Genomic DNA, 22,405 nt, shown 5'->3' with positions numbered 1-22,405 from the left:
CAGTATAACTAGAATGGGTTTTGGTAATCATTTTTTTACTTTCTCTTCACTTTTAAGTTTATTCTTATTGTTTTTTAAAGAGCACTGGGATAATTTGATAAATAAGAAATGCTAGGTATTGCCATATTGTGAAATTGTTGTGTCTGAGTTTTTAAAAAAGTTCTTCAGCATATTTTTATTCTGAATTTTAAATTCTCACAACCCAATGTTAGAAAAAATAAAGTAAACATGCTGGTGCATTGAGTCTCACCAAAACTTGTTAGCACTGAAAACTGAAAAGAGAAAAAAATTTGGAGTTTTCAAATCATATTTAACATCTTATTTTAAGGATGTTGTGTATTGTTTGGCCACATGAGGGTGCCATGCCTCATTTTGGTGCCTGTGCAAGCTTTCCTTTTGGCAAAAAGTTCAGTTTTTAAACACTTCACTAACCTGAACCAGAGCCAGTGTGGTGGAAAAGACCACACCAAAATCTGGACAGGAACAGAAAGGACAACAATGGAGTAAGGTTCATTGTATGGCTAGGCTGACATCAAATTAACCCATATATTTGATTAACTAGCTCCTGTTAAGTCTGGCAGACCAAGCTTTGACTGAAAATATCTGGATGCTAAAATGGAACTAGCCCATGATGACCTAAATGTCCCACCCACACTAGGTCCCACCTGCCTGTGTGGCCCATATTCCTCTAAATCTATCCTATCAATACAATTTTTTTCTGAAACATTACAATAGTATCTGCCTCAACCACCTCCTCCAGTAGCCTGTTCCATCCACCTACCACCCTCTGTGTAAAATAAGTTACATCTCAGCTCCAATATCTTCCATTCATTTATGGTGCAGTTCAAACATATGTTTTGTGGCAAGGGAGAGGGTCTCCAAGTTATGGCTGCATACCGCAGGTGGGATTTGAATTCCTCAGCTGTCTGCTAGACTGTCAAGTTCTATCTGTTGCTGGACAGGGCCATGGGCCCCAGTGAGAAATCTGGGTCTGGCTCTAGATACTGGAATCTCAAGACCAAACCAATACCAGGACCAAAGCAGGATTCAAAGATTTGGTGCCTACTTTGGATTGGGCTATTTTAGATCTGAGAGACCTAGGACCATTTCCAGCTCCAAATTCAGGGTTATTGCACTGCTGGTACTGGGTAGTAAGTAGGAATATTTAAAAAAAACTGGAAATTTACAATGAAATCTGAAGTGTTGCAAATATTCAGCAGGTCATTGTCCATCAGTGGAAAAGAAAATGTGATAATACTTTCAGGTCACTGAGTTGTCATTACCATCCCTCCCATAAGAGAATAAGAAACAGGAGTGGCATTCAACAAGGTCATGGACTTTAGGGACTCTCAAATAAAAGCCAAAGCTGTGGAATACAGGAGTTACTGAGGATGAACAGGAAGGAAATGTGTCCATGTTTTTTTCCACTCTTAATATAATTTTACATAATGTCATGGTTAACAGAAGACATTTTGTTCCAATGAGCTTGAATGACACCTGGGATCTTCTGTTATACTGTGGCTTTGTGGTGGTCCTGCCCACAAGAGAGGTTGAAGGAGGGGGAGGGGAGAAGAGTGAAGGTAGAAGAAAATGGTTTGGACACAGCACCCTGTCAAGGGGAAACTGACAGTCCTAAAAAACTTTATACAGGAAACTCACATTCTTTTTCAAGATTCCTTTACTGTCATGTAATAGTAAAGATTATGTAATATTACATGAAATCCCCTTCTGCCTGCTGTAAGGCAGACAAAGAGTCACCATTCATGTCGATCGACACCTCTTATAGTATGAGGAAAGGGAAGCAAAAGAAAGTCCTTTCATAGTCAGTGAGTGTCTGTGAATTTGACTCCAGTGTTCCTGCAGCCTCTGCAGCCACAGACTCCTATACGATCCACACCTCCGACATAATCAGGAAACCTTCAGTGCCTGAGGACCTTCGAGAGCCCTTCTTGCCCTCAGCATCCTCTCAAATCCTGGTTCCAATACCTGGTTACCATGAGCCCACAGCGCTTGTGGGTCCACTGACCACAAGTCACCTGTAACCTATGTAGGTCCCTCAGTTGCTGAGCCGCTCGGTGGTCTGCTGACGTATGGACCAGATGCTGTCCCAACCCCCTCCCCATCTGCTTGGACTCACTTGGGCCCGATTCAGAGAGGTCTCAAAATTCCGTTGAGGCTTTATCCTAGGAACACTCTAATAGACTTTGACAAAGACCAAAGTAGTACTGAAGCTAGGGGCTTTATAACAATGTTTAAATTATTCTGATGTTGTTATTAATTTAAAAATGTTTATTAAGACAAATTAACCCAATTACAAATTACACTACAGCTCCGATTATCTGAAAATGGATTCTCCGAAATACTCAATTGTCCAAAATATTTTCAGAACCGAACTGACTGGAGACAACAAGCTCCTGGCAGTGGCAGGAGAGGACCTCAGGCTCCCAGCAGCAGCAGCAATGGACTTCAGGCTCCAAGCACGAGCGGGGCCTCGGTGGGGAAATGTCAATAATCAGCGTGGCCAGCATTTTTTTGGTGAGAATTAAACATTATTTTAATACTTAAAAAACCTTACCTTGTTTGTTGTTGTTTAAACACAGTTACAAGTGATTTGCTGTTGGTACTGGGCTGTTTTTAAAAAATGCCCAATTTTCCAAAAAAAATGTTTATCTGAAATCAGCCTGGTTCTGACCATTTCAGATAATCTGAGTTGTACTGTATTAAAAAAACATTAAAGTAACATGATTAAAAGTAATCAGCTCCCTTTTCTGCTTGCTGAGAATCCCCTTTAATTTCTAACCTGGCATATATTCTGAGTGGCAATTTCCCACTGTATTGCTGGGGAGCATCAGCAAGAATGAGTTCTGTCAATGGACCCTAGAAAGTCCAACAACAGACGCCGTGGCACATTGCTTAAAAGTTAGGTTTGAAAGCTCTCAGAGAATGGGATTATGGACATAAAGAAAAAGACAAATATTAAAATGATATTCTGTACATATTCTTAATTCAATTATAAACTCTTTCTCTCATCTGAATATTTGGGTTTAATTCAGTATGAATAAGAATGGGTTGAGTTTATTTTTTGCACAAACCCATAGGTTAAACTATCATACATAATGGCATATGTGCTATGAGGTATCAACTTCGAAGAAAAACAGTGAAAACAAATCGAAAGCTCTACCTACATACATTTAACACATAGGCTTTTATTGTGCTACTGTTGTGGGCCAATAGACTTATCTCATACAGGCTAAGAGTAAGAACACAAAGATTTAAGAGCAGCTAACAGAGATCCTTTTCTAAGCGTAACCTTAAGAAACGTTCTCAAAGTGACAGGATCAAATGTTCAATGTCATTTCATGGCTTGTTTTCTGACCTTTAATTATATTTCCAGTTTCAATAAGAATATATCTCAAACGTTAATTCAGAAAGATTAGAACTTTTTTCAAATTTTAGAGATATAGCCCAGTAAAAGGTTCTTCTGGCCAATGAGCCCACAAGCGCAAATTTACCCATGTGACTAATTATTCTACTAACCTCGTATGTCTTTGGAACAATGGGTGAAAACCTGAGCACCAGAGAAACCGTAAGATCACTGGGTCAGCCTTTCCTCTATTGACAACATTTACTGGGAGCATTGCTCAAAAGGGGCTCAAAGAATTACTGCGGATCCCATTCATCACAAAATACATTTAACTTATTGCCGTTAGGTAGGAGGTACAGGAGCATCAAAATCAGGATTGCCAGGCTAGGAAATAGCTTCTTCCCCCAGTCTGTGAGATTAGTGATTAGTATCCTGTAACCTTGGGTTTCTAATTAATGAAATGGAGTAAATTATTGCAGAATACATATTTATTTTACATTATGCCATATGTATGTATATATGTGATTATTATGTGCTGTGTGAGAAATGTAGTGTCGCGTGTGCACACCGTGGTCAAGTAATGTGCTTTCATTAGGTAATATATGTACTGTCAGATGATCTTTCTTTGGCTTGGCTTCGCGGACGAAGATTTATGGAGGGGGTAAAAAGTCCACGTCAGCTGCAGGCTCGTTTGTGGCTGACAAGTCCGATGCGGGACAGGCAGACACGATTGCAGCGGTTGCAGGGGAAAATTGGTGGGTTGGGGTTGGGTGTTGGGTTTTTCCTCCTTTGCCTTTTGTCAGTGAGGTAGGCTCTGCGGTCTTCTTCAAAGGAGGTTGCTGCCCGCCAAACTGTGAGGCGCCAAGATGCACGGTTTGAGGCGATATCAGCCCACTGGCGGTGGTCAATGTGGCAGTCCTTGTACCTTTTCTTTGGTGCACCTCTGTCACGGTGGCCAGTGGAGAGCTCGCCATATAACACGATCTTGGGAAGGCGATGGTCCTCCATTCTGGAGACGTGACCCATCCAGCGCAGCTGGATCTTCAGCAGCGTGGACTCGATGCTGTCGACCTCTGCCATCTCGAGTACTTCGACGTTAGGGATGTAAGCGCTCCAATGGATGTTGAGGATGGAGCGGAGACAACGCTGGTGGAAGCGTTCTAGGAGCCGTAGGTGGTGCCGGTAGAGGACCCATGATTCGGAGCCGAACAGGAGTGTGGGTATGACAACGGCTCTGTATACGCTTATCTTTGTGAGGTTTTTCAGTTGGTTGTTTTTCCAGACTCTTTTGTGTAGTCTTCCAAAGGCGCTATTTGCCTTGGCGAGTCTGTTGTCTATCTCATTGTCGATCCTTGCATCTGATGAAATGGTGCAGCCGAGATAGGTAAACTGGTTGACCGTTTTGAGTTTTGTGTGCCCGATGGAGATGTGGGGGGCAGGAAAGGGCTTTGGCAAATACTAGAGCGCATCGGATGTCCCCCAAAGTTCCTCAACATGATTATCCAACTGCACGAAAACCAACAAGGTCGGGTCAGATACAGCAATGAGCTCCCTGAACCCTTCTCCATTAACAATGGCGTGAAGCAAGGCTGTGTTCTGGCACCAACCCTCTTTTCAATCTTCTTCAGCATGATGCTGAACCAAGCCATGAAAGACCCTAACAATGAAGACGCTGTTTACATCCGGTACCGCACGGATGGCAGTCTCTTCAATCTGAGGCGCCTGCAAGCTCACACCAAGACACAAGAGAAACTTGTCCGTGAACTACTCTTTGCAGACGATGCCGCTTTAGTTGCCCATTCAGAGCCAGCTCTTCAGCGCTTGACGTCCTGCTTTGCGGAAACTGCCAAAATGTTTGGCCTGGAAGTCAGCCTGAAGAAAACTGAGGTCCTCCATCAGCCAGCTCCCCACCATGATTACCAGCCCCCCCCACATCTCCATCGGGCACACAAAACTCAAAACGGATGTCAGATGATAATGAACTTGAAACTCACTTGGACGTGGGGAAAGCATGAAATGTCCTTTCAGACAGTTCCAGATTTGAATCTGGGTTGCTGGTACTGCAATAGCAGTGTGCTTACTGGATAACTTGCGGTCGACATTCATTCTTTAATGCTACAAATTCCAAGGAGAGTGGTAACAAACACATGTGAATGTGGTCATCAATATAATCATTTTAAAAATGCCATTAACTTTATGTTATCCTGCAAGATTTCAAACCCAGCATAACTCATTCTCAAGAAAAAAAGCATCAGTCATCAACTGATGTCTTGGTTATCTACAGCACTGTAGCTATCACCAACTTTTATCTATCAGTAACTTCAACTAAATAATAATGATTTCTTGTACATCATCATAGAATAAAATCCCTGGATGAAGCTGATGGTGGACTAAAAGTCTCTCACCTTTTATATTTCTTCCAGTTGGACCTACCCATATGAAATATGGGTCCACTAATTCTTTTTCTGACAGTTCCTCAGTTGTACAGAGAAGAGGTGGACTATCAGAATACATCTTCACATAAACTTTTACTGGAAAACAACGAGAATTGTCAGTTACTATATAAATGGACACATGATGGACAAGATCAATGTTTTGTACCAGGGTACCATTCCTGAGAGCTGTCCATAAATTTAATTTTCTGCAGGGCAGAACATCCGTTTTCTATGGTTATTTATATTGAAGCGCTCTACCTACATTTCCTAGACAATCTTCTACCTAAAACGACCCACAATTAAAACTAATGAAATGGAGTAAATTATTCCAGAATACATATTTATTTTACATTATGCCATATGTATGTATAATTGCTGTTAGCAATTATATTGTATCCAGTTTTATTATTAACATATAATAATATAGCTGTATTGAAAAACTGTAAGAAATTTATGGGAGAACTTGCATGAAGTCAACATTCTGTACTCAGGTCTTCTGGGAGCCCAGGTACTTCATTGTGTTCAGAATCACTATTTATACAGGTAGTCCTTGACTTCTGACCTATGCAAGTTACAACCACCTGCACATATGACTGAAAATTTTAAAAAAGCTTTATTAAAACCACTGTACAAGTACATATTTTGTATTAAAAGTAAACTCCTCCCTGCTCCATTACAGCCTGAGGTCCCCTCTCCTGGCAGCAGCCCAAGGTCTCCATCAGCAGCCTGAGATTCCTGCCCCTTGCGGCAGCCTGAGGTTCCCGCTCCCTGTGACAGCCCAAGGTACCCACTCCCGGCAGCAGCCCAAGGTCTCCACTCTCATCGCAGCCCGGAGTCCCCACTCCCGGCGGCAGCCTGAGGTCCCCGCTCCAGGTAATCTCCAACTTACAACCAATCTGAGTTACGACCCATCCATCTGCCCCAATTATGGTCGTAAGTCGTGGACCGCCTGTCTCTTTCCTTCTTCTGTCTGTGGTAACTCTGGCTGAATATTAGGGCGCTTTTGTCATTTCTTTGGTCAGAGCCTCATGGTCAGCTGTTAGCAGTCTTCCAGACAGATTGAACATCTATGCATAGTTTGATGAGAAAAACAGGATGATGTCAAAGAAAGCTCCGTATCCTCCTGATGAGGGACCCCTGCATTACTGTGACATAAGGAGAGCCTTATCTAAGGTGAACCTACACCAGGTGGAGGGATCAGACAACTGACATCTTCAACACCTCACTGATGCAGTCCATCATTCCCACAGGTTTCAAGACAGCCACGATCATCCTGGTACCCAAGAGGTGGGGGGGGGCCTCAATGACTACTGCCCTCCACCATTATGAAATGCTTCGAGTGTCTGTTGATGGAACACATCAAAGCGCACTTCCCAGAAGCGCTGGACCCATTTCAATTTGCCCCTTAGAAGAAACCGTTCCACAGACAATGCTATAGCCAACTGGAAAATGATGCCTCATACGCCAGGCTGCTATTCATCGACATCAGCCTGGCATTTAATACAATAATTCCCCAGAGGTTGGTGGGGAAACTGTTATCGCTAGGACTCAACACCCCTCTCTGTAACTGATTTTGGACTTCCTAACGGAAAGACCACAATCTTTCCAGGCCAGTAGCATAAATTTGGCACTGTTGCACTGTGTACTCGTGCACCTCTGTATGCTGTGTGCTCAGCCCATTCCTGGTCACGCTATGAACCCATGACTGCATCACCAGATCCAGTTCCAACAGTGTCATCAAGCTTGGCCTCATCAGCAACAACAATGAGCCACACACACTACATTAGAAGAAGTGGAAAATCTTGTGATATGATACGAGAGTAACAACATGAGTCTCAACTTGGACAAGATGAAGGAGATTATAATGGGCTTCAGGAAGACCATGAATAACCATCCTCCACTACCCATCAACAATTCTGTCATGGAGAGCATCAGGTTTCTTGGAGTTCACTTAACTAGTAACCAATCATGGACACAAAACACTTCCTCACTTATCAGGAAGGCACAACAGTGACTGCATTTCTTGAGAAGACTGAAGTGGGCAAGGTTATGTCAACTTTCTATGGTTCTATGGAGAGTGTTCTGGCTGGCTGTAGAACAGTATGCTATAGGTTCTGCAGAGAAATGGATTGGAGGTTGGAGGTCAATCCACAGGACCATAAAGGAGGAGAGAGAATCACTGGAGTCTCCCTACCCCCTCCCCCCACCCCCATTGACATGATCTACTGGGACTGTTGTCTGAAGAGGCTGCACAAAATCATTGAGGACCCATTTTCACCCTGCATACAGCATCTTGCAGCTGCTCCCATTGGAAAAGAGATACAGGAGTATCAGAGCTAGCACCACTAGGCTGAGGAACAGCTTCATCCCACAGGCAGTGAGAATGCTGAATGACAAAAGGAACTACTCCTATCAACCAGCCGAGACTTTCGTATTCACAAAACAATATTTATTTATTTATATGAATACTTATCCTGCATGTGTATTGTTTGTCTGTATATGTTAGGACTGGTTGTCCATCTGCGTGTTTTGCATCAAGGATCAGAGAAGACTGTTTCATTGGGTTGTATTTGTGCAATCAGATAATAATAAACATGACCTGACATTAATGATTAATACTAATGATTGAAAACTTTTTTTGAGTGAAAGAGTTGGATAGGAATTTAAGTGTAATGGCTCAACTGAGGTCCTTTTCGGTCGGTAGAGCTAGGCCAAGCCCTAGATAAAAGTAATAGGTAAAGAGTTTTCACAGGACCCAGAGATATTTCTGTTGGGAAAAATCATGGACATAAGGCTTACGATGAAACTGTCCAAATTTAAAATCAAATTTGTGTTGATCGCTCTGGCGGTGGCTAGGAAATGCAGACATGTGTTTCCTTGGAGAAAGTTACTTACAATCTAAGGAAAAAAATGAAACTCTTCTTAAATCTGACAACTCTACCTGCATTATGTAGGTGCAAGGATATAGTGCTGTCCCCTGTGCTTCCCTGTCTGCCCCCCCCACCTTGTCATTCCCTGGGTGGGGGTGGGAGAGTGACATCCATTCCAATCAGGCTAAGTCGAGAAAAATGTAAGAGACCTGGAGGATGGGTGTTGAACTCCGACAGACCCTGTGGTTAATGTGTTTTTCTTTGCTCTTCCTTTTTTTAAATTATTTGTCCACGGTCAGTGGCGTTGTTTTTTATGTTAAATGGGCATTTTTGCCTTTTCATAGAAATTGTTTCTTTATTTAAATGGTTAATGTGTATTTTTTTGTTATTTTGTGTTGTGGGGGAGGTGGGGCTAAAACCAGAGTTAGTAGAAATGTGAATTATATTTGATGGGCGTGATTGTTGTTCTGTGAATTATTGGAACTGAGTTTGGAAAAACCATAAATAAAATATTCAAAAAATGTGTAGCGGCTCAGCAACATAACCATTTTTAAGTATAGTGAAACCCAATTTTACATGCCCAGATTTAACGCTAATTTGGATAAAACACGATGAGTCATTTGACTCAGGAATCGGGCTGCTGGCAGGAGCGGGGACGTCGGCCTGCTGGCAGGAGCGGAGACATCAGGCTTCCAGCAGGAGAGGAGATGTTAGGCTGCCAGAAGGAGCGGGAACCTCGGGCTGCTGACAGGAGCAGGCATCTCAGGGCCCTGCCTCCTGGCACTAGTGAGGATATCGGGTTGCTGGATTGATTTAAAATGCATACAGAATAACTGGGATGTTCCAAATAAAAGAAAAATGGAAATAATGTAGGCATGCAAATGAAACAGTGAAATACAGTGAAACACCATTTTAGCGCGACCCTGTTTGTTTTGCGATGAAATTTTAAGGACCCCAAAAATCGTGTTATAATGGGGTTTCACTGTCGCTGTCTATGTGAGATCCATTAATACAGCATACTTGAAACAGACCCTACAACATTTTATTTTCAGGGCTAATTAATCATGCCATCATAGAAGTAAAATAGGCACTTTAGCTCTGCAGCTCTGAATTCCTCAGAATGTATGAATTAAAGGGCAGCAACAAGAGAGTGTTATGGATACTGTGCATTCATAAGGATACTGAGGAATGCTGTGGTAAAATGAGGGATAGTTGCAGAAACAAGTGGAAACCCCGTGGCAGCACATATCCTAATGTAAAGATTGTTTTGTTGCCCTGTCACCAGTGACAGGGGTAATGGCAGATATTTAAAGCCATTTATATTAAAGTGTATTGTAGTATAAATAATTACTGTCTAACACCAAAGCTTGTTATGTGAAAATGCATTGTGATAAATCATTCATAATAAAAAAAACAACATCCAATGATACTTCATTATTTATCTTGTAAAATAATAGGGATCATAGTCTTGATAAGTAAGATATTCAAATACATTCAAATAGGTCTTATTTACATTATTATCCCAAAGCACATTTATAGACTAATAACATATTAATTAATACTTTAAAGCAGTCATACAATTATTTTCTGTTGTTAAGATTTTGACTCCGCTTCCTTAATCTTTGAAACTTTGAGATTGTTCTCATAAGTAATCACCAGTCATTGATTATCCTTCACTCCCTTGTTCCATTAGTTACCTGGTTTGTTGCTGTTGCCATAAATCTGTGTCACCTTTATAAGTCCAGAGAATTCATTGTTATTTTCTGTAGTTTCACCAAACTTGTCAGATTTGCCTATGTTAAAAAAAAACACACACACACACAAAGAAATAGTTGTAGCATTAACCTGCTGGGTAATTTTTCAAGTTTAATGACTTTGTGCCATTTGTCTTTGCGCACATATTTTGTAAACTCCCGTTCACATACACAAAATTATACAATGGGTTTTGAAATTAAAACTGGGATGTTACTTTCCAGTCAAGATCAATTTTGCAATGTTTATGGCAGATTTATTTCATTGAAGTCACAGTTTTTAGATATGGAACTGTAATGTCAATACCAATTGCTGGCTTTTACATTTGAACGTGTATATGCACAGACAACCAACTTTTAACTGCTGGCTTACCACACCTGCAATTGAACATAGGGTGGTGGGATAGACAGAGAGGAGCACTCCTCGACTTCATTGACATACTAGACTTAATGCAATTGTAAGACTCTGCTGTGTAGGGGAACAGGTAAGGAATTGATGGGGAACTGATGGAGAACTGATGGGGTATAGTGGGGATCAGGTGGGGATCAGGTGGGGAACACCGGGGATCAGGTGGGGAACAGCGGGGAAGAGGTGGGGAATACAGGGGAACTGATGGGGAAGAGTGTGGAATAGTGAAGTACAGATGGGGAACAGTGAAGCAGATTAAAAATGCAAATTGTTATTTGTGCTGACTGTACAAATCACACCATATAAGAATCACTAAAATATACTGATGGTTGTTTTCAAATGCCAATCACTCAAAATAACCATGTGGCTACCAACAGTGGAAATAAATCAAAGCAAAAATGTAATTTTACATAATTGGTAGAAATGCAGAGTGGGATTAAATTAATATAGGGCACCCCCCCCCCCACACACACACATTTCCTCGTGTTCTTTCAGGCAGATTTTAATCTGGATTTCAGACTGAGAATGAGGGGCACTGAGACAAATAATGCATTCTTTAAACACGCAGACATGGTTTCTCATATAGCAAGATATGCTGTTAGCAATTAGATGGAAAAAAACCCTGAAGGCCAGAGAGTATGGGGAAGAGCAATTGGGATGGGAAGAGTGAAAGGGGAGGAGAATGCATAAGGGAGTAGGATGGAAGGGTATGAGGGGATAGGAAGTAGTAGCAGGTAGGAGGGGACAGAGTGGGAGTGGAATGAGAAATGGGAGGAGGATGGGGGTGGAAGGGTACAGTAGTGTGGTGGGAGGGACAGGGTTGGGAGAGGAATGACATAAGAGCGGGATGGGTGGAGGGGGAATGCCATGGGGATTATGGGAGTTGCAGGGGAGAGGGTGGGATGGGGATGGGGTGGAAGGAGGACAGGAGTTGGTGGGCGATAGAGAGTGGAGGGGACAATGGGGGTTGAAGATGAGGTGGATGGGGACAGGGGTGGGAGAGAGATAGGGTTGTAGGGAGATGGGTGGAGCACGGGGTGGGAATGGGGGTGGGGTGGGAGAGAGACAGGGTTGGAGGGGGATGAATGGGAGGGGGATGGTGGTGAGTGAGAGGGGGATGGGAGGGATTGGAGGGGACAGGGTGGGGTGAGAGGGAGGGGAATGGGGAGAAGAGGGGATGGGGTGTGTGGGATAGGTATGGGAGACAGGAATGGAGGGGTGGGATGGGAGGTGGACAGGGTTGGGAGGGGATGGGGTGCATGGGAGGGGACAGGGTGGGAGGGGATGGAGAGGGGGATGGGAGATGATGTGGTGTGTGGGAGGGGTACGGGAATAGGAGTGGGAACAGGGTGGGAGAGGATGGGGTGGGAGACAGGAATGGGAGGGGATGGGGGTGGGAGATGATGTGGTGTGTGGGAGGGGAATGGGGTGGGAAGGGATGGAGTGGGATTTGGATGGGAGTGGGAGTGGATGGGGTGGGAGATGATGTGGTGTGTGGGAGGAGGACGGGGTGGGAAGGGGTGGGAGTTGATGTGGTGAGTGGGAGGGGACAGGGTGGGAGATGAAGTGGTGTGTGGGAGGGGGACGGGATGGGAAGGGATGGGGAGTTGGAGATAGGAGTGGGAGGGGACGGGGTGCCTGGGAGAAGGAGGGGGTCGGAAGGACCACACAACCCGAGGCTGGGGACAGACAGGGTCGTCCATCCTCTATCGGTTTATTTTCAAACGCTGCTCTGCGACCACGGTGAGCGATCCCCGCCAGTGTCTCACCTGGCACAGCAAAGAGCAGGAGGAACATGGTGGCGAGCCGGAGCCCACCAGTCCCACTCCATCTCATGGCTGGCGAAGCCCTGGCAGAGAGCAGGCCGCGGACCAACCGACCTGCACGCGCCGTCGCCCGGTCGCGGAAGGCGCGGGAAGCCAAAGAGCATGCGCTAAGCCGGCGCACGTCTGCTGAAGGCGCGGGAAGCCACAGAGCATGCGCTAAGCCGCCAGCGACTTAACACGGCTGCGTCAAGTGGCCGCTGACGTCAATGCCAGCGCTGAAAGCGCCCATCGTGTGCGAGACCCAGCTGACGTCTCCTTCTGTTATCAAAAAAAACACCATTCATTTGACAGTTTGTTAACTTTTGTCAGAATTATTTATGCTTTTTTGAAACAGTTCGATTTACATGACAGTGAACACGCCATTATTGCGCTTTTCTCGCTCCCGTTGCGTGTCCCCGCCTCCTCGGCACGGTCCCCTTTCACGGGGACGCGCTGAATCCAGATACCTGGCATATGCGTCGTGACGCAAAATATCCCAGTTACGTGGTGGCGTCACGGAAGAGCGGATGCGAGCGTGGATGGATTCTCCCGCCTGACAGACGGTGTGAAAGTTTCCATGTGAAATTGCAACAGCAACTGCATACACGTGGACCTGGCAAAAGAACGGCAGAGTGCAGGTTAGCCAACAGTACGTCGGCATTCCTGATACCAACTGATTGGGATTGGGAATAGTTTGGGCATGTCCCATGGGTAATATTTTAATATTTTAATATTTCTATGACATGCAAACCTGAAGGTTAGGAATAGTCTTGGTATGAAATTCTTGATTTCTTTTAAATAGAGGTGAATAATTTTTTCATCCAACTACTGTTTGCTTTGTTTCAGTAGCTTTGGTTGGAAGTTCCGCTTAAGGATCTCGTGATAAAATCGCGATCTGATGTTGGTCGAGGCTTAAACAGCCGATCGCAAATTGTAGCAGTTCACGTTAGTACAAACAGGATATTGATTCATCTTTTGAAATAACATCGGCGGCATTTTAATGTTAAATGGGCTTTTTAACTTGATATTTGTGTAATGGATTGTGAATCGACAAGTTGGCGGAAAGGATGAGGATAAAAGCAAAGCGGCGAGGTCTTGCGAAAAAAATGTTACTTAGATGTTAGTATATTTGAGGACAATGTAAATAACGCGTGGCACCAATGTGAAACATGACGCTGTGATGCTTTCTTGAAAAGAGCCGTTTAATATAATTTATTCTGAATTTGGCGCAATCGTGCGTGCGATGTATTTCGATGTGTTATTAAAGTGTCAAACTCCAGAATTTCAATGTATTTGAATGTGTAATGAAATTATACAAAAGTATTTTGAAGAATGGGTTTGCGAAGCCAACTTCCTCTGGAGGGTTTAATTATATTATATTAAAAAAATACTAGAAATTGGAAATTAAGAAGGAAAATCTTGAAATCCTATTCTCAGAGGTCTTGCTGAGACTAAGTATCTCTTATTTGTGGATGTCCTATCTTTGGACTCTGTCAGTGCGTTTTTTTAGATAGTGGTTCCACAAATGAACTTTCATAGACTAAAAAAAATACACATACTGACAGTACGGTTGGTCTGAAATGGTACAATAAAGCTAAGGTTTCAGGGTTTACTCCAACCATATTGATAGTAATTGTGAATTTCACGTGAAATATGATGCGTTTGAACTACATTTTTTAACTGGAATTATTTCCCATAAGAGTGAAGACCTTATTGTTTTGAATGTAAAACATTATCGCTTATTCTTTTTAAAAATATTTTATTTTATCAGTATATATACATTAGGCCTTATTCTTGAACCTGCGCCCTCTTTGGAATAGAATTGAGTGAACACCATTGTTTATGGTCATTGAAATTAAAGCAATTTCTACTTAATTTGAACTATCAATTTAAAATTTAATAGCCTCTATAGTGGGAAGTCTTTGTGTGCGATTATCTCTTTGAGCTTTCTATATTTGCTTCAAAGGGACGTACTTGACACCCACTAATGGTGCCTTGTACTTCCCAATCCTCTGCAATACCAGCTAGTATGCTTCCTTACCCACAGGAGGCACTAGATGGTGGGAGCCATCTTAATTCGCATCCTATGCTGTACAGTGGAGGAGAGTGAATTATCTTTAGCCACAGGGCTCCTTTGTACCAAATACTAAAGGCTTTATCCCTAATGATAATGATATGTAATTGACTATAATAAATTCAGAGAACAAAAACATGGGTGATTTTTGTCTTCAAGAGTGGAAATTTTTAATCACTTCTTTCTGAACATGCTGGGTTTTAAGAATGAATTATGGCATTAATTAAAGATACTTCCAGAATAGTGATATAGTTTATTTACCAGTATAGATTCCCCATTATCTCCTGATTGACATGCTGTCAAACAGAGAAAAATAGAAAATCTGATTCAAATTTCTAAAAATCTCCAACATTCTTTGAAACTAAAGTAGAGAAATATTGCTAGCAAAATTTCACTATTCTGGCCTGGGTTCTTTAAAATTAATCAATTGTTAATAACTGTTTGGATGTGTAAAATATTGGAATGGAATGACTAGGATTTCTTGAAAGACAGGAATATTTCATGAATGTACTAAACCCCGGACTGTGTCTGTGAACACCATCTACAAATTTGCTGATGATACCATGGTAATGGGTTGTAGAATAAAGGGTGATGAGTCAGCATGCTGGAGGGAGATTGAAAACCTTGCCGAATGGTTCACCAACAACAACCTTACACTCAATGTCACCAAAACGAAGGAGTTTCAAGAAGGGAAAATCAGAGGTGTTGTTCATCAACTTTAACTCGGCATTTAATGTGATAATTCCTTGGAGGCTGATGGAGAAGCTGTCCTCGCTAGGACTCAACACCATTCTCTGTAACTGGATCCTGGACTTCCGTACAGAAAGACCACAGGGCGATGTGCTCAGCCCACTCCTGTTCATGCCATTGACCCATGACTGCATCGCCAGAGCCAGCTCCTACAGTGTCATGTTTGCAGATGACACAACAGTAGTTGGCCTCATCATCAACAATGAGGAGTCGCACTACAGATAAGAAGTGGAAAATCTTGTGATATTGTGCAAGAATAACAACCTGAGTCTCAACATGGACAAAATGAGAGAGATGATCATACGACTTCAGGAGCACCAGGATTGGGAATGACACATCTGTTGTGGAGAGACTAGAGAGCACCAAGTTCCTTGAAGTCCACTTAACTAGTGACCTATTATGGACACACAACATATCTTCACTTGTCAGGGAGATACAGTAGTGACTGCACTTCCTGAGAAGATTGAAGAGAGCTAGGCTACTAGCCACCATCATGTCAACCTTCTACAGAAGCTCCATCTATAGTGTCCTGGCTGACTGCATCACAGTGTGGAATGGTTGTTGCAGAGAAATAGATTGGCGGTCAATCACAAGATCATGAGAGTGGCAGAGGGGATCACTGGAGTCTCCCTCCCCAACCCCCCCCCCCATTGACGATCTTCTGGGATTGTTGTGTGAAGAAAGCATGCATAGTTATTGAGGACTCTGCACACAGCATCTTTCAGCTGCTCCCATTGGAGAACAGATATAAGAGTATTAGAGCCAGCACCATCAGGCTGAGGAACAGTTTCTTCCCATGGGCAGTGAGAATGTTGAACGACCAAAGGAACTGCTCACACTAACCATCGGAGTCCTTCATATTTACTAAATAATGTCTATTTATTTATTTGTATTTATGAATACTTGTCCTGTGAATATATTGTTTGTCTGTATGCATGTGTGTTATGTACCAAGGATCGGGTTGAACTTGTGCAATCAGATGACAATAAACTTAACTTGACTTAACTCATCCTGGATCCCATGTGTTCTGATGACCAGATCAGCCTATCATGTATGCTGTGCAAAGAAACTTCTCTGATTAGAAGGCAGTGGGACTCTTCCACAAGTGTCATTTTAAAAAGTGTTTTCAGGCTGATTGAATTTCAAGGCAGAGCAAAAATCCCAACATGGGACAATCTTAAAATTGGCATCATCTCATTCAGGTCACTCAAAGATGGTGATGTGCAGTAGATTGCTTAGTACATAATTTTAAAGAGCTTTAAAATCTTTTGGTTTTCTCTCATTGTTAGCAGTGGTAATTTTTAATCTTGCATTGTTGGTTTTATAAATAATCCAACAGCAGGAAATTAAATGCTTGTGAACTCTGTTCTCACAGTGTAAGCTAGTGGTACTCTGCTGTGTCATTGAAAACCAGGATCCTATTGTTTAAGGGGATAACTTACTTTAATACCAGTTCTGAGGTTGTTGTCACTAGTTTTGGTAGAATGGCCATCAGTTTTTTTTTCTTTACGCTATCCAGACCTTTTAGAGATTGGGTAATGAATGAAGTTGGCTTGATATTGTGAGGGTACTTTGTTGGGATGAAGTGAGCCCTTGGGAGAATCCTTAAAAAGCTTATATAAATAAATATTAGCAAAGGAAAGATCTGCATCTTATGGAAAGGAAACTTTTAATTTTGGTAGTCCTGGCATTAGTTGTCTTCTTTCTCCTACCATCAGGTATTCTTACATCCAAGGCAATTATTAAGTGTAGTGCAATGGCAGATGTGTTGTATTTCTTGGTGGGTTAGATTTAGACTCTTTGCAAGATGTCACTATACACACCAGCTGATTTGCAGAATCATTTGGTGGGAAGTTCTACTTCAGTGATACAACCAAAGAGAAATGCCATCTTAAGGAATTCAAAGTTACATAATGTGTATGGATATGCTGTATATATGTATACAAAATAAATGTGTACACTCGAAGACTAGTTTGAATAAAAAGCAATATGATTAATGTAAATTTCATTAGATGGGGAGAGGTGGTGGGGATTTACTAGGTTATAGAAGTCTGATATAAGAACTTATGCTAGAGGTAGGCCGGTAGACTGAAGAATTTTGGCATTTGATTTCATTAAACTTTTGCATCTTTAACCAGAAAACATATTCAGAAATAACCAATAGAATAAGCTGAGAGCAGGTGGAGGAACAGTCATGTTTTACCTCTTTGATACCATCAGTTTCATATGTGCATCACAATGAAAAACAGAACAACATTTCAGTAGTTACTGTTTTCAGACTGCATTACAGGAATGACATTTTGATATTCTCAGGGGTTTCAGAAACCCACAGAGAAAAGTAACATGAATGGTTGAAGGAAGAAGCAAGCCATCTGGGTGGGTCTCATCTTGTTAAGGCGAAGAGGGCACTAAGATCCATTTCCCCTGTTGCTGTTCTATAACATCTGAAGCTTCAAACATTTGTAAGAGTTTCTGGGGGATAATAGCACCTTGATGCACACAGACACACAAAGACCATACATTTCTTTTACCATGGAAAAAATGCACACATTCAATGCTAGATTAAGGTATTGCAGGGCCTGTAGCCTATATTTAGGGGTCTTAAAATGTGCTGGCTGGAGCTTGTCTGATGAGGGGGAAATGTGATGGCAGCACAAAGATGAGGTTGGAGGAACTGATTTAGGGCTATTACTGCTATTTCGTACTGTGAAACAAAGTTGGAGAATAGAATTATTTAAAGCAGCATCATTTCCGGAATACAACATGTTTAGATATTCATTTATTGACACAGGCAGGCCAATTATCCTTACATGGAATATTTTAATTTTAAAAATGGATATTATCATTATTACTTGTGGCAACTCTCTCTCTCTCCCTCTCTCTCTCCCTCTCTCTCTCTCTCTCTCTCTCTCTCTCTCTTTCTCTTTCTCTTTCTCTCTCTCTCTCTTTCTCTCTCTCCATGTCGCAGAACCTTTATGGAGTTGTTCTATTTCATTGATACTAATTCACTTGGCTTTTTTGTGGTGCCACATTGATTAAGCGATCTGGATTCCAGATTAGCTCCCTGGTCACAGTTGCAATGGACTCCTTGTCAGACTGATCTGACCTTATTGACTCCAGTAAAATAAAGGTCATTCTCATTTCCAAGCAGATTGTTGGAGGTAATAATTAAGTAATTCTAACACACTTCCTGGAATAACCAGTCTACAAACTTGCTTCCGACTGCAATGAGCCTGCGTGGCTTTCTGATAAGTATTGGGAGGTGTCATTTTATTAATTTTCTGTCTTGTTATGCTCCATGTTATCCTGTTCAGTGCAAACAACTTTTCACCACTGAGTCCTCCAGGTAACCAGAAACCAGTGAGACAGTACAGCAATGAGACAAAACTTGAACATCCGTTGATGATAAAGATCTCCCACATTAAAACAAAACTCACTTATGGCGGCTGGCATCTGGCTCAATGCGGGATCAATGGCTGTCTTTATTACCCATAATCCCCATGCATTTGGAACTGCTCTGCCTTTCCCTGGCACTGACACTGGCAGGACAGTTCCAACTGTGTGGGGGATTATGGGTAACAAAGACAGCCATTAATTCTGCATTGAGCCAGCTGCCAGCCGCCATAATTAAGTTTTGTTTTAATGAGGGAGATTCGTTACATCTCCTCAAGTTGCTGGGGTGGCCCGATCGGATGCTGGAGTTAGATGGGGGAGGAGGGCAAAGGACGGTTTTGAGATACAACACACCTATAGTCGGAGTTAATAACCCCGTTTAAATCCTTAATGTTAGCGATTTTAGCCTATTATCACCTTTAATCGGGATTATTGTACAGACTATCAGTGTGATATCTCATAGCCACTAGTTGCTGCACAAAGGTGAGAATGAAAATGTTTAAGTTCATAATTCATAGTACTGTAATAAATGGTGGGGGCCCTTTAAAATGGGGGGCCTCTAGCATGTGCTACTTTTGCTTCTATGTTAATTTGGCCCTGCACACATTCCAAACATGGAGCTGAGCCTACACTGGACACTTCCAGGAGGTAATGTGCGTTCTGGGGATTGAACATCTCTATTCATGGTGCGCCTGGTGATTCTTGAAGGGTGATCTTTTCTCACATGTCACTTTGCACTGTTTATACTCAAATCATCAACGCATGTATGCAACTATATGTATAGGCACTGATTTTTTTTTCCATCTCTAGTTCCAGGGACCTGTGGTGTGATTGACTTTCAAAATTCCTTTTCAGAGCAGGATATATGATCAAGAAATATTTGAAAAGTAATGAAGAATTGTGCTTACCAATAGCAATTTTATGTCTCTATACAATTTTTCTTAATGTTACTAAAATAGTAAACTAATAAAGAAAAACTAAATAGTAAACTAATTGAATTAAATGTTTGTTCTAGTGGTGAATGCTGAATCACACAAACAAGCCTTCTCTCCATCATATGGATCTGTACCTGTAGAGCTCGTCGAAAGAACCAAAGACTTGTTGATCCAAACCAAGGCTTTTATTAGCAAAAGACAGGAGCTCTTCACAGGTGGCCGACCAGTCCGGAATGATCCGACCTGGCTAGGGACACAACCCTTTAAGGCCCAGACAGTAGGCGTGGCTAAGCTCTCAGCCAATCGCTGTAAGCACATTCATTACACTCTAGATACTGAAACTATATACATTGGTGATAGGTCTGTACTATTACATTACCTCCCACTGTCTCAGGAAATTTGCTAACATATTAGAACCATAGTTCAATTATAACACAGAAAGAAGCCACCTCAGTCCCTCTAGTCTGTGCTGAACCATTTTTTTTCCTAGTTCCACTGACTGACACCCAGCCCATAGCCCTCTATACCTCTTCCATCCATGTACCTGTCCAAATTCTTCTTAAATGTTAAAATTGAGCATCTATGTACTACATCACACTCCCATCACTCTCAGTGTGAAGAAGCTCCCCTTCATGTTCCCCCTAAACTTTCCCCTTTTCACTCTTAACCCATGTCCTCTGGTTTGTAACTCATCGACCCTCAGCGGAAAAAGCTTATCTACATTTACTCTGTCTGTCCCCCTCATAATTTTAAATACCTCTATCAAATCTCCCCTCATTCTTCTATGCTCTAGGGAATAAAGCCCTAACCTGTTTAACCTTTCCCTGTAACTAAGTTCCTGAAGTCCAGACCATATCCTACTAAATCTTCTCTGCACTCTTTCAATCTTACTGATATCTTTCCTGTAGTTAGCTGACCAAAACTGCACACAATACCCCAATATACCTCATCATTTTCTTATACAACTTTAACATCCCAACTCCTGTACTCAATATTTTGATTTATGAAGGCCAATATGCCAAAAGCTCTGTTTACAATCTTATCTACCTGTGACACCACTTTCAGGGAATTATGTATCTGTATTTCCAGATCCCTCTGTTTTACCACACTCCCCAGTGCCCTACCATTTACTGTGTATGTCTTTTCTTGGTCTGTCCTACCAAAATGCAACACCTCACACTTGACTATATTGAACTCCATCTGCCATTTTTCAGCCCATTTTACCGGCTGGTCCAGATCCCTCTGCAAGCTTGAAAAACTTTCTTTGCCGTCCACAACACCTCCAATCTTAGTGTCATCTGCAAACTTGCTGATCCAATTTATCATATTATCATCCAGATTATTGATATAGATGACAAATAACAATGTTCCCTGAGGCACAGGCCTCCAATCTTAGAAGCAACCTTCCTCCACTACTCTCTGGTTTCTTCCATCCAGCCATTGTCGAATCCAGTTTACTACCTAGTGTCTGAACCTTCCTGATTAACCTCCCATGCGGGATCTTGTCAAAGGTCTTATTAATTTCTATGTAGACAACATCCACAGCCTTTTCTTTGTTAACTTTCCTGGTAACCTCCTCAAAAAACTTTATAAGATTGGTTAAACATGACCTATCAAGCACAAAGCCATGTTGATTATCTCTAATCAGTCCCTGGCTATCCAAATAATTGTATATCCAATATTTTACAAACATTCCAGTAATTTACCTACCACTGACGTCAGGCTCACTGGCCTGTAATTTTCAGGGTTACTTTTGGAGCCATTTTTAAACAATGCAACATCATGAGCTACCGTGCAATTCTCTGGCCCAATACCCGTGACTAAGGATATTTTAAATATTTCTGCCAGAGCCCCTGCAATTTCTACACTAGCCTCCCTCAAGGTCTGAGGGAATATTTTGTCAGGCCCTGGGGATTTATCCACCCTTATTTTCTTTAAGACAGCAAGTACTTCCTCCTCTTAATGTGCATCATTTTCCTTACTTCCCATGACTCTGGGACAGTTTCCTGAGTGAATACTGATTTTTAAAAAACATTTATGATTTCTCCCATTTCTTTTGACTCTATACAAAGCTGACTACTCTAATTTTCAAGGGGATCAATTTCATTTCTTAATATACTTTTTGCTTTTAATATACCTGTAGAAACCCTTAGGATTTTCCTTCACATTGTCTGCCAAAGCAACCTCATGTCTTTTAGCCTTCCTGATTTCTTTCTTGGAATTTTTCTTGCATTTTTTATAGTCCTCATGAACTTCATTTGCTCCATGTTGCCTGTACCTGTTATACACCTCTCTTTTCTTCTGAACTAAATCCCCAATATCCCTCGAAAACCAAGGTTCCCTATACCTTTTAACTTTGCCTTTGATCCTGAGAGGAACATACAAACTCTGTACTCTCAAAATTTCATTTACCTCACATATCCTTGCCAGAAAACAACCTATCCCAATCAATACATTCTTGATCCTTTCTCATTTCCTCAACATTGGCCTTTCTACAACTTAGAATCTCAACCCAAAGCCCAGACCTATCCTTCTCCATAATTAACTTGAAACTAATGGCATTATGATCACTGGACACAAAATGTTTCCCTACACATAAACCTGTCCTGTCTCGTTCTC

At 41.9% G+C, this 22,405-nt stretch overlaps 2 protein-coding genes across 10 annotated transcripts in view; one reads left to right on the top strand and one right to left on the bottom strand.

The window, feature by feature from the left end:
* LOC138747705 (zona pellucida-binding protein 2-like) overlaps positions 1-12,806 on the bottom strand; it is a 38,129-nt gene extending 25,323 nt beyond the window's left edge. The window contains exons 1-3 of the mRNA XM_069907198.1: positions 12,599-12,806; positions 10,367-10,462; positions 5,770-5,895 (exon numbers count right to left, since the gene is read on the bottom strand). Coding sequence (XP_069763299.1) covers positions 5,770-5,895; positions 10,367-10,462; positions 12,599-12,665 — 289 coding nt within the window. The 5' untranslated portion in view covers positions 12,666-12,806. The remainder of the gene's footprint in view (positions 1-5,769; positions 5,896-10,366; positions 10,463-12,598) is intronic.
* A 48-nt stretch (positions 12,807-12,854) lies between these two features.
* LOC138747703 (zinc finger protein Aiolos-like) overlaps positions 12,855-22,405 on the top strand; it is a 139,308-nt gene continuing 129,757 nt past the window's right edge. For 3 of the 9 annotated variants that reach the window (XM_069907196.1, XM_069907197.1, XM_069907188.1), the window contains exon 1: positions 12,856-13,272. The gene's annotated coding sequence lies outside the window, so the exon portion shown is untranslated. Of the gene's footprint in view, positions 13,284-13,480; positions 13,580-22,405 lie in introns of all 9 variants that reach the window. The other 6 variants (XM_069907192.1, XM_069907190.1, XM_069907189.1 and 3 more) reach the window with 4 other exon arrangements.

The sequence above is a fragment of the Narcine bancroftii genome, chromosome 12 (genome assembly GCF_036971445.1).
Source record: "Narcine bancroftii isolate sNarBan1 chromosome 12, sNarBan1.hap1, whole genome shotgun sequence".
Classification (NCBI taxonomy): domain Eukaryota; kingdom Metazoa; phylum Chordata; class Chondrichthyes; order Torpediniformes; family Narcinidae; genus Narcine; species Narcine bancroftii.
This window is presented reverse-complemented; position numbering and strand designations above follow the sequence as displayed.